Below are 13,328 nucleotides of genomic sequence, written 5' to 3'. Positions count from 1 at the left end.
TCACAGGCATGGTGGCTTATGCCTGTGCCCTAGCACTCTGAGAGGCTGAGGTGGGTGGATCACTTGAGGTCAGGAGTTCAAAACCAGCCTGGGCAACATGGTGAAACCTCATCTCTACAAAAAATATTAGCCAATTGTGGTGGCATGTGCTTGTAGTCCCAGCTACCTGAGAGACTGAGGTGGGAGGATTGATTGAGCCTGGGAGGTTAATGCTGCAGTGAGCTGTGATCATGCCACTGCACTTCAGCCTGGGTGACAGAGTGAGACCCTATGTCAAAAAAAGGAAAAAAAGTTTGAACTATGAAGAAATAGAAAACCACAACAAACCAATGATGAGTAATAAGACTGAAGCTACAGTAAAAAGCCTCTCATCAAAGAAAAGCCCAGGACTTGATGACTTCACTGCTGAAGTCTACCAAACATTTAAAATAGTAATCCTACTTAAATGCTTCAAAACAATTGAAGAGGAGAGAGTATTTCCAAACACATTCTACAAGGCTAGCATTACCCTGATACCAAAACCAGACAAGGACACAACAACAAAAAAGAAAACTACAGACCAATATCAACAATGAACATAGATACAAAAATCGTCAACAAAATACTAGTAAACTGAATTCAACAACACATTAAAAAGATCATTCACCATGATAAAGTGGGATTCATCCTAGGGATGCAAGGATGGTTCAACATATACAAATCATTAAATGTGACACATCACATTCAAAGAATCAAGAATAAAAACCATATGATTATTTCAATAGGTGCTGAAAAAAGCATTTGATAAAATTCAACGTCTCTTTATGATAAAAACCGTCATCAAAATAGGTATAGAAGGACTATACCTCAAAACAGTAAAGGCCATATATGATAGTTAACTTCATACTGAATGGGAAAAAATTGAAGGTCTTTCTTCTAAGGACTGAAATAAGACAACGATGTCCATTTTCACCACTTTTATTCAACATAAAACGTGAAGTCCTGGCCAGAGCAACTGAACAAGAGAAAGAAATAAAGGGCATTCAAATTGGAAAGGCAGAAATCAAATTAGCCTTGTTTGTAGATGACATGATGTTATAGCTAGAAAAAACAAAGATTTATGCCATTTACCCATGTAACAAATGTTACCCCTTGAACCTAAAATAATAGTACCCCTTGAACCTAAAATAATAGTTGGAAAGAAAAATTTTAAAAACCCAAAGACTCCACCAAAACATTGAGTTGATAAATGAATTCAGTAAAGTTGCAGAACACAAAATCAACATATGGCTGGGCGCGGTGGCTCACGCCTGTAATCCCAGCACTATGGGAAGCCAAGGTGGGTGGATCACCTGAGGTCAGGGGTTTGAGACCAGCCTGACATGGTGAAACCCTGTCTCTACTAAAAATACAAAAAATAGCTGAGTGTGGCTTTGTGCACCTGTAATCCCAGCTACTCAGGAGGCTGGAGGAGAATCGCTTGAACCCTGGAGGCAGACGTTGTAGTGAGTCAAGATTGCACCACTGCACTCCAGCCTGGGTGACAGAGTAAGACTCCATCTCAAAAAAAAAAAAAAAAATTTAACATACAAAAATCAGTAGCATTTATATACACCAACAGTGAACAACCTGAAAAAGAAATCAGGAAATCATTTACAATAGCTACAAAAAATATAAAATACCTAGGAATCATTCTAACCAAAGAAGTGAAATATCTATACAAGAAAAACTATAAAACTCTGATGAAAGAAATTGAGGAGAACACACAAAAAAGGAAAGATATAATATTTCATACTCATGAATTGAAAGAATATTACTAAATTAATATTGCCAAAATAACAATACTATCCAAAGCAATTTACAGATTCAATGCAATCCCTATCAAAATACCAAAGAAGTGAAAGACCTGTAGAAGAAAAACTATAAAACTCTGATGAAAGAAATTGAGGAGGACACACAAAAAAGGAAAGATAAATATTTCATACTCATGGATTGAAAGAATTAATATTTCTAAAATAACAACAATATCCAAAGCAATTTACAGATTCAATGCAATCCCTATCAAAATACCAATGACATTCTCCACAGAAATAGAAAAATAAAACCCTAAAATTTAAATGGAATCACAAAAGACCCCAAATAGCCAAAGCAATCCTGAGCAAAAAGAAGAAAGCTGGAAGCATCACAATGCCTGATTTCAAAATATACTCCAAAGCCATATTAACCAAAACAGCATGGTACTGGCATAAAAACAGACATATAAACCAACGTAACAGAATAGAGAACCCCACTATAAATCCACTCATTTACAGCTAACTCATCTTTGACTAAGGCACCAAGAACATACAATGAGGAGAAGATAGTCTTCAATAAATGGTGCTGGGAAAACTAGATGGCTGTATGCAGAAGAATGAAACTAGATCCCTATCTCTCACCATGCATAAAAATCAAATAAAAATGGATTAAAGACTTAAATCTAAAACCTGAAACTGTGAAACTACTAGAAGAAAACATTGGGGATATGCTCCAGGACATTGGTCTGAGCTAAGATTTTTTGTATAGGATCTCAAAAGCAGAGGCCACCAAAGCAAAAATAAATGAACAGGTTTACATCAAGCTAAAAAGCTTCTGCACAACAAAAGAAACAATCATAAAGTGAAGAGACAACCCACAGAATGGGAGAAAATATTTGCAAACTACCCATCTGACAACAGATTAATAACCATAATATACAAGGAGCTCAAACAACTGAATAGCAAAAAAAAAATTCAATTAAAAATGGGCAAAAGATATGAACAGACACTTCTCAAAAGAAGAAATGGCCAACAGATATATGAAAAAATGCTCAACATCACTGATCATCAGAGAAATGAAAATCAAAACCACAATGAGCTGGCCAGGCGTGGTGGCTCATGTCTGTAATCCCAGCACTTTGGAAGGCCAAGCTGGACAGATCACCTGAAGTCAGGCATTTGAGACCAACCTGGCCAACATGGCAAAACCTTGTCTCTACTAAAAATACAAAAATTAGCCAGGCATGGTGGCAGCCACCTATAATCCCAGCTACTCTGGAGGCTGAGGCAGGAGAATTGCTTGAACCCAGGAGGCAGAGGTTGCAGTGAGCCAAGATTGCACCACTGCACTCCAGCCTGGGCAACAGGAGCGAAACTCCATTTCAAAAAAAAAAAACCAAAAACAAAAAAACACAATGAAATTTCACCCAAGTTAAAATGGCTTGTATCAAAAAGGTAATAACAGATGCCAGCAAGGATGTGGAGAAATGGGAACTCTTTTTTTTTTCTTTTTTTTAAAATTATTATTATATTTTAAGTTTTAGGGTACATGTGCACAATGTGCAGGTTAGTTACATATGTATACATGTGCCATGCTGGTGTGCTGCACCCATTAACTCGTCATTTAGCATTAGGTATATCTCCTAATGCTATCCCTCCCTCTTCCCCCCACCCCACAACAGTCCCCAGAGTGTGATGTTCCCCTTCCTGTGTCCATGTGTTCTCATTGTTCAATTCCCATCTATGAGTGAGAACATGCAGTGTTTGGTTTTTTGTCCTTGTGATAGTTTACTGAGAATGATGATTTCCAATTTCATCCATGTCCCTACAAAGGACATGAACTCATCATTTTTTATGACTGCATAGTATTCCATGGTGTATATATGCCACATTTTCTTAATCCAGTCTATCATTGTTGGACATTTGGGTTGGTTCCAAGTCTTTGCTATTGTGAATAGTGCCGCAATAAACATGACGTGTGCATGTGTCTTTATAGCAGCATGATTTATAGTCCTTTGGGTATATACCCAGTAATGGGATGGCTGGGTCAAATGGTATTTCTAGTTCTAGATCCCTGAGGAATTGCCACACTGACTTCCACAATGGTTGAACTAGTTTACAGTCCCACCAACAGTGTAAAAGTGTTCCTAGAAATGGGAACTCTTGTACACCATTTGTGGAAGGATAAATTAGAACAGCCACTATGGAGAACAGTATGGAGACTTCTCAGCAAAACTAAAAATAGAACTACTATATGATCCAGCAATTCTACTTCTGGAAAAGAAAGGAAATTATATCAAAAAGACATCTGCACTCCCATGTTTATTGCAGCTCTATTCACAATAGCCAGATATGTAATCAACCTAAGTGCCCAGTAGTGGATGAATAAACAAAATGTGGTATATCTACACAATGGAATATTATTCAGCCACACAAAAGAATGAAATTCTGTCATTTGCAGCAACATGGATGGAACTGGAGGCCTTTATGTTAAGTGAAATAAGCCAAGCACAGAAAGACAAATATTGTATGTTCTCACTCATGTGGGAGCTAAAAAAGTGGATCTCATGAAGTTAGAGAGTAGAATGGTGATTACCAGAGGCAGGGAAGGGTAGCAGGAAAGGGGGATGAGGGAGAAAAAAGAACATAATGTATTTATTACCACTGAACTGTACACTTAAAAATAGTAAAGATGGGCTAGGCACGGTGACTCATGCCTGTAATGCCAGCACTTTGGGAGGCCAAGACAGGCAGATTATGAGACCAGCCTGGCCAACATGGTGAAACCCTGCCTCTAAGCCGGGTGTGATGGCGCGCACTTGTAATCCCAGCTACTTGGGAGGCTGAGGCAGGAGAATTGCTTGAACCTGGGAGGCGGAGATTACAGTGAGCCGAGATCGCGCCACTGCACTCTAGCCTGTGAGACTCTGTCTAGAGTGAGACTCTGTCTCAAAAAAAAGTAAAGATGGTAAATTTTAATAGGCATATTTTACCTCAAAATATAAAAATACAAAAAGAAAGATGGAAAGAACTTGGGTCCCTGAAAATATTGCCAAGCTTGTTTTGTTTTTGTTTTGTTTTGTTTTGTTTTTGAGTCAGAGTGTTGCCCTGTCGCCCAGGCTGGAGTGCAATGGCACAATCTCTGCTCACTGCAACCTCTGCCTCCTGGGTTCAAGTGATTCTTGTGCCTCAGCCTCCCGAGTAGCTGGAATTACAGGCACATGCCACCACACCCATTGTATTTTTAGTAGAGACAGGGTTTCCCCATGTTGGCCAAGCTGGTCGCGAGCTCCTGGGCTCAAGTGATCCTTTCACCTTGGCCTCCCAAAGCACTGGGATTACAGGCGTGCGCCACTGTTCCCAGCCAAAACCCAGAGTTTTGAATTAATCTTTGGTATAATTCTGTGTTATCTTCAGCCAAAGGTAATATTTGTACGCTTTTCAGTGTGTTTTTTACTTAGATTTTATAAACCCTTTTCTGTGTCATTTTATATTTTCCACACCATCAATTAAAATGGTTGTATAACACTTTTTTTTTTTTTTTTTTTTTGAGACGGAGTCTTGTTCTGTTGCCCAGGCTGGAGTACAATGGCATGATCTCGGCTCACAGCAACCTCTGCCTCCCGGGTTCAAGAGATTCTCCCGCCTCAGCCTCCCAAGTAGCTAGGATTATAGGCATGCGCCACCACGTCCAGCTAATTTTTATATTTTTAGTAGAGACAGAGTTTCGCCATTTTGGCCTGGCTGGTCTCGAACTGCTGACCTTAGGTGATCTGCCCATCTTGGCCTCCTGAAGTGCTGGGATTACAGGCGTGAGCCACCGCGCATGGCCAACACTTTTCTTAAAAGCAGTAATTTTCTGACTTCATCAACCACCCCTTATTTTTTCACTCTCTAGAGGCAACCACTTTTAACTCTTTGAAACAGTTTTAAAAGAAACTATATTCCTTTTGTCATTTGTTTATCTGTATGACATGCTTATACTGCTATTTCCTGAAGTTTTTAGTTTTAGACCTTATATATTGACCTCTCACCATGAAAATAAAGATGTTGCTGTCCTCACTCTTTTATACCCTCACTACCACGTCCCCCCACACTTCCTGTGGTCTACTCTCCCAATGTAGTTATAACTTTGGTTAGATCAGTATTCTGTATTTACAGAATTATGAGTGCATAAATACTCTTTGTAGCTGAAAATAGTATTGTGTTATTCAATAATTTCTTTATTGTACAATAGTCCCCCCTTATCCACAGGGGATACATTGCAAAATACCCAGTGTCTGCATGAAATGACTGATAGTACTAAACCCTATACAGTATATACAATGTCTTGTCTTATACATACATACCAATGATAAATTTTAATTTGTAAATTAAGCACAGTAAGAGATTAACAGCAATAAATAGCTAACAATAAAATTGGAGAATTAAGTAAAACAAAGGTTATTTGAACACAAGAGCTGCAATACAGGGACAATCGTTCTGATAACTGAGACAGCTACTAAGTGACAAATGAATAGGTGGCATATCAGTGTGGAAACAGTGGACAAAAGGATCATTCACATTTCAGTGGGACTGAGCAGGATAGCACTAGGTTTCATCATGCCACTCACAACACCGTGCAATTTAAGGCATAAATTGTCTATTTCTGGAATTTTCCATTCAATATAGTATTTTTGGACTGCAGTTGACTGTGGGTAACTGAAACCTCAGATAAGAGGAGATTACTGTACTCTGTGAAGTTAATGCTTGTTTTCTGTTTTTTTGTTTTGTTTTGTTTTCTATGTATTTAGTACATAGAACTTGATCCTGAAACTCTCCCCTGTTTGTCTAAATCTCCTCTTAATACACTGAAGCATCAAGTGTACCAATAGTTTTATCTTTGGGGATTTTAGTTCTAGAACAAGTCATTATCACCATCATCCCTGAGGATTCTGTTCACTTCTTTCTTGTATTGGGCCTCCTGTTTCTTCAACCTTGTAGCTGCCAGTTTAGTCAGTTTTTTCGTTCCTTTTAGTAGAGTACTTCCACTCATAGCCTCCTGAGAAAAGGAATGTAGGTAGTAAATTTTTTTTAATCTTCCATATCCAAAAAGTCTTAATTCTATCCTCACATTTAATTGACAGTTTGACTAATTATAGATTCCAGATTATATTTTTTTCTCAGAATTTCAAAGGCATTGTTCCATTCGATTCTAGCTTCCAGTATTGCTGTTGAGAAGTCCAATGCCATTCTGATTCCTAAATATTTTTTATAAGATCTTTTCATCCTGAAAATTTTAATGATATTTTTCTTCCAGTGTTGTGAAATTTCACAATGGCGTGTGCCTTGTGGGTCTATTGTTATATATTAGGCTGGATACATGGTGTATCCTTCCATGTAGATACTTACGCACTTCAGTTTTAAGATATTTTCTGGAATTATTTCTTTGATGATAATTTTCTCTTGTTCGCTCTTCCTGAATCTCCTATTGTTCATTTATTGAGGTCTTTAATGTATTTCAAAAAAGTTTAAAATTTTTCTTCATAAAGATTTTGTATATCATTTATTTTTTATGTATTTTTTATTTTCTTCAGAAATAGGTTATGTATCTAAGATTTATCCATAAGTACTCTATTTTAGCTGCCATTACTATTTATATTTCTAAATTAAAGTTTGTTTATTGCTTGTATATAACAAAAGGCAGTTGATTTTTATATGTTATCATATTTATCTACCTCTTAAACTCTCATAGTAATTCCAATAACTAATTCTAATATATATAATCATATTGTCTGTGAATGATGGCTGTTTCTTCCTTTGCAATATTTAATCTTTTTTTTTGTCTGACTATGCTGACTAAAACCTCTAGAACTTTGTTCAGTAGAAGCATGATGGTTGCTATCTTATTTCTGATGGTAAAGAAAATGCTTCTAACATTTCATGTGTATGTCATTTTCAATGGTGAAATATTAGAAGCATTTCCTTTAGTGGGTTGAGGAGGATTCCTTCTGTTCCTAGTTAGATAACAGCTTTTAATCATGAATGAGGATTGAATTTTATGTTTTTCTACATATGTTAAGATATCTACATCTTAAATATATAGAATGTCCCTTTACTAAAAACTCATAATTCCATAATTCAAAGATAAATTGTTTTACTATTGTGATGATACTATATATGCATGATATTATTTTTAAATATTAACATGATCTTGGGAATATTTTATTTTATGCTTGAGTTTTCTGCAAAAGCATGTCTTTTTCTTTTTCTTTCTTTCTTTTTTTTTTACATTGAGACTGTGTTTCTCAGGCTGGAGTATAGTGGTGCAATCACAGCTCACTGCAGCCTTGAAACCCCCGGGCTCAAGAGATCCTCCTGTCTTAGCCTCCTAAGTAGCTGAGACCATAGTTGTGCCACCATGCCTGACTAATTTTTAATTTTTTTGTAGAGACGAGATCGCCCTATGTTGTCCAGGCTGGTCTCAAACTTCTAGGCTCAAGCAATCCTCCCACCTCAGCCTTCAAAGTGCTGGGATTACAGGTGTGAGCCACCGTGCTAGACAAAAGCATGGCTTTTAATGACTGCAGTTTTTAATCTTATGTACATTTCACACATTTCCAAATTTGAGACCACTAATGTTTTTAATTTCAAATATGTATATAAATATGTATTCTTATTTCCAATTATTTCCTTGGCATGAATTCCTAGAAATTGATCTATTTAGTATAAGTGCTTTTTTAGCTATATGTCCACTAGCATGGTATGAGAATGCCCTGTTTATGCCAGCATTATCATCATTGAATATATTACTGCTGATGTTGTGGTAATACATTTAAACCAATGTGATGGGCAAAAAAATTATATTTTTACTTACATCTTTAAAATTACTGGTGATCTCTGTTGTTGACAAGTTGGGCATAAAAAAGTAAATTAATAGAATTACTGGTCTTTATTGGCCATCTGCATCTTTTTTTTTTGTGAAATGATTTTCTCTTTTGTTTATATTTTGACATATATTTTATCTTTATATGTAAAGGTATTAACTCCAAGTATATTTAACTTGAACCTAACCAATTCTGCCAATTGTTTTCTTTTATGGTTTCTTTCATTCCTTTTATACTTAGAAAATTCTTTCTTAATTAGATAAATACTTATTTGTATTTTCTTGAAGGTGCATGAGGTTTGTTTGTTTGTTTTTTGTTTTGAGATGGAGTCTTGCTCTGTGGCCCAGGCTGGAGTGCAGTGGTGTGATCTCGGCTCACTGCAACCTCCACCTCCCAGGTTCAAGTGATTCTCCTGCCTCAGCCTCCTGAGTAGTTGGGATTACAGGCCCCCACCACCAAGCCCGGCTAATTTTTGTATTTTTAGTAGAGAGGGGGTTTCGCCATGTAGGCCAGGCTGGTTTCGAACTTCTGACCTCCAGTGATCTGCCCACTTCAGCCTCCCAAAGTGCTGGGATTACAGGCATGAGCCACCAGGCCCAGCTGAAGGTGCCTAGTTTTATTTTAGATTTTGATGTATGTTTAAAAGTAGGAATAAAAAATCTTTTTCCAAGTGTTTTTGATAATTGCCCCAATATCATTTATGAAATAGTCCTTTCTTTCCCACTGATTAGAAATGCCACTCACATTATATATTAAATCCTTAACCACATTAGAATTCATTTCTGGATTTTCTATTATGATCTTTTTTGCCTATTATTGTGTCAGTATCATATAATTTTAACTATTTAATGTATAATTATAATATATATTAATAATCTCCTATTTTATTACTTTTTTCTACTCTCATAACTATATTCTTCCAGATTTACTTTGTAATCACTTTTCCAAGTTCTAAAACAGACCTCTTGAAATGGTAATGGGATCCTTTAAAATTTTACCATAGTTAGTCTTTCTAGCTAGGAAAATGTTTTTTATCTTGCCTTTTTTTCAAATTTTTAAAAAAATGATCTTCAATAAAGTTCTATCATTTCCTGCATATACTTTCTGAATATTTTTATGTTCAGTCCTTGATAGTTCACAAATTGGTGTTTTTATGTTTTTTCCATTAATTTTTATGACCAAGTTTTTACATATTAAAAAAAACATTAATTGTATAATTTTTATCAGATGACTTAGTGAACTCTTTTGTTTTCATTTCATTATCTTGAATTTTCTAGGGAGACAAAAGTGTCCTTTGTAAAGAATAAACCTCTCTTTCATATTAGTAGACCTTTTTCTGCTTCTTTTCATAGTTAACTAGCCAAAATTTTGTTTCCTGGTGACAATTTAATATTCCTCTACAATAGAAGAAAACAGTCTCCTTATATCTGTGTAGTACATATATTAGCTGTAGTAAAATAAGAACTCCAGGGCATGCTGTATAACGCAAAGAAAGGAAGGAAGTGGCACTCTTGCTATAAACAATCTTGGTAGAATTACAAAGAATATTAGTTGTGGTGTGATGCTGCCCTCAAGTGGTTTCATCAGAAAAGGGTGGATGGAAAACAAGACCATATAACTGACTTCAGATGTCAGCCATTTAGTTCCAGAAATATCCAGAATGAGGCTGTAGATAGGGAAGATGGCTGGAGGATCTGTTTAGAAGCAGAAGGTGGATATAGGATATAAACTAATGCTGTTTGGGTTTTTACTATTAATGTGATTTCATTAATACTTACAGAATGGATTATACCAGTAAACCATATTTAACTGTCTCAGATAAGCCCTCCTTAGACATGGAATTGATTGACTAACTTCCTTTGGTCTGTCATGGGAAGCTTTTGGCCGTGAGATTGTCGGGAACTTAAGTTCAGATAAATATCTCTTAGGAGGCTAGTTCATACCACAAGTTCTCTTAAGGCATATCAAGTTAGCACCAAGCAAAGGGATGTTCCCTTGCTGCCTGCATACTAATTATGTAGTTGACCATGGGAGACATTACTACCTGAAAACTCCATACTATTCTTTTCTCATACCATTCAGCATCACTTAACCGAAAAGTCAATACCCAGGACAAGAAATCATTGCTCTCCCTTCAGGATGGCTTTCTTTTTTGGGAGCTTGGCTTTTTAGTAGTTCTTCATCTAAGCTTATATTTTTCTTTTTCTCTTTCTACTCAAAAACTTTTTGAAGAATTGGGGGCAAGTTTATGTTCCTTCCTGTGACTTAGAAACTGTTAAATCTGTTAGACAGCTAGCCAAGATTCTAAAGAAACCCAGACAAGGCAGGGTGGAGACCGAGAGGAGAAATTTATTCCAGAAATTAACTGTTAGCAGTAGTGTTTCTTAATACATAAGCTATATCATACTCCTCAAGTAGATTTTTTGCTTAAAACTTTCACTGTAAATAATTTTATAGCAACCATGTGAATAACTTAAGAATAATAGAATCACTCTCATTTGTAGGCACTGTAGACCATCTCCATTCCCTACGTGTCAGAGACTCTGGGGGATGAATTGGAGATATTAAGAGGTAAAATGATGCAGAGAAGACTAAGGTCAGCAGAAGTCAAATACTTCTATTTCTTTAAAATTTTGCTTAGGCTACTCCTGGCTATTTTGAAGTGTAAGTCCATAAGATATTTTCCTCCATTGATTAATCTTTATTGATAAAGTATTAGCCGTTACAGCTCTTTTGGGATATTTGGCTATTCCTCGGTGTCCTAGATAATACTAAAATTTATTGTACTTTTGCCTTTGTTCCAGAACTATGCTACATGCTCTATATGCACAGTACAATGAAGAGCTAAAGAGTTTAAAATGTGATTGAAAAACCCAACTGTATCGAATGGCTGATTACATTAACTATCTAGATCCCTTTGGATAACTTTTAGTTTTCTTCTTATTCCTTTATATTTCTTATTTCTTTTCAGATTTATTTATTGATGATAAAGGAATACTTTTTGTAAGTAATAGAAAACACCTACCAACTTTGCCTACTCTCTTGAGTAGATTAAAACTGTTTTTGGTAAAGGATCCTCTTTTAGATTTCAAAGGACAGATCTACACAGAAGCTAATTTTTCCAGGTACTTACTTAATTGACCAATGCTGTAAATATTTTTAAGAGGTGAAAATGTTTTTGTATGATCACAAGCTTAGATGTTATCAACAATGTTTTCTTTTTGTTTTGTTTTGAGATGGAGTCTTGCTCTGTCGCCCAGGCTGGAGTACAATGGCGCAATCTCAGCTCACTGCAACCTCCGCCTCCCGGGCACATGCGATTCTCCTGCTTCAGCCTTGCTGAGACTACAGGCATGCGCCACTGTGCGCAGCTAATTTTTGTATTTTTAGTAGAGATGTGGTTTCACCATGTTGGCCAGACTGGTCTTGAACTCCTGACCTCAGGTGATCCACCCGCCTCGGCCTCCCAAAGTGCTGGGATTACAGGCGTGAGCCACTGCATCCGGCCAATAACTTTCATCATCGTTTTACCTCAACTTTAATTTTAATGATTATGTGTTTTGGTTGGCTACATTTAGTGTGTGACTTGCTTTTAGTAAACACTAATTAATGTATTTTTTTAAGGGAATGTTTCTCTCTTCAAGAAACTTTGGAAGCTTTTGTGAAGGAAGATTTTTGTATGGATAAAGCGAACTTTTGTCAAGAGAAACTAGAAGATACAGTATGTTTAAATGAGGTTGTAATACTGGCTTTCAATAATATTTTAGTAAAAGTAGTGAGGCACATTTTTGTAAAATTTTTGTAATATGCATTGTCTACAATTGTCAGATTAAAAAGATTTTATAATGGAATGAACATGTATCAATTAAGAAGTCAAATTTACTTCTAAATAGTGGCTCTCAGCCTTGGCTGTATGTTGGAATTACCTGAATAGTTAAAAAAAATGTTGAAGCCTCAGTTCTACACAGATATATTCTGATAAATTGGTCTGGTGTGCAGGCCAGTCATAGGGAATTTTAAAATCTCTTCCAATAATTGTAATCAACATACCTGGTATAGGAAATTAAGTAGTCATGTCTAGTTTAAAAATTGACACCTGAACTAGAAATATTGATTTGTGAGTTATACACAAAAAATAGTACTTGAGCTAATGAGAATATTGCAAGAGTAAGAATATAGATGGTCCAAGACTGAATTTTAGTTTTCTGCCAGTGTTTAACAAGGATGATAGCATCTTTTGCATATTAAAGGCCAAACTTCTCAAAGATGCATTTAGTTTCAATAGCACACAAAATGGTTATAATATCAGTATGTAAAGAATTCTAGCTGTTGAGGGTGCAATAACTTTTTGCAGTTGGACAAGCTCAGAAATCTAGGCCCATATTGATTAGATGGGTTCACAAAGCTACTTTAAAAAAACATTTTTTGGCCGGGCGCGGTGGCTCACGCCTGTGATCCCAGCACTTTGGGAGGCCGAGGTAGGCAGATCACGAGGTCAGGAGATCGAGACCATCCTGGCTAACATGGTGAAACTCTGTCTCTACTAAAAATACAAAAAATTAGCCAGGCATAGTGGTGGGCGCCTGTAGTCCCAGCTACTCGGGAGGCCGAGGCAGGAGAATGGCGTGAACCCGGGAGGCGGAGCTTGCAGTGAGCCAAGATTGCACCACTGCACTCCAGCCTGGGCGAC

The 13,328-nt window shown here is 36.6% G+C and overlaps 1 protein-coding gene across 1 annotated transcript in view; it reads left to right on the top strand.

The window, feature by feature from the left end:
* SHOC1 (shortage in chiasmata 1) overlaps positions 1–13,328 on the top strand; it is a 113,043-nt gene that overhangs the window by 25,119 nt on the left and 74,596 nt on the right. Inside the window, exons 6-7 of the mRNA XM_054500512.2 lie at positions 11,610–11,763; positions 12,263–12,374. Coding sequence (XP_054356487.1) covers positions 11,610–11,763; positions 12,263–12,374 — 266 coding nt within the window. The remainder of the gene's footprint in view (positions 1–11,609; positions 11,764–12,262; positions 12,375–13,328) is intronic.

This window comes from Pongo pygmaeus, chromosome 13 (assembly GCF_028885625.2).
Source record: "Pongo pygmaeus isolate AG05252 chromosome 13, NHGRI_mPonPyg2-v2.0_pri, whole genome shotgun sequence".
NCBI lineage: Eukaryota > Metazoa > Chordata > Mammalia > Primates > Hominidae > Pongo > Pongo pygmaeus.
Note: the sequence above shows the minus strand (reverse complement) of the source record. Positions and strands in the feature narration are given on the sequence as shown.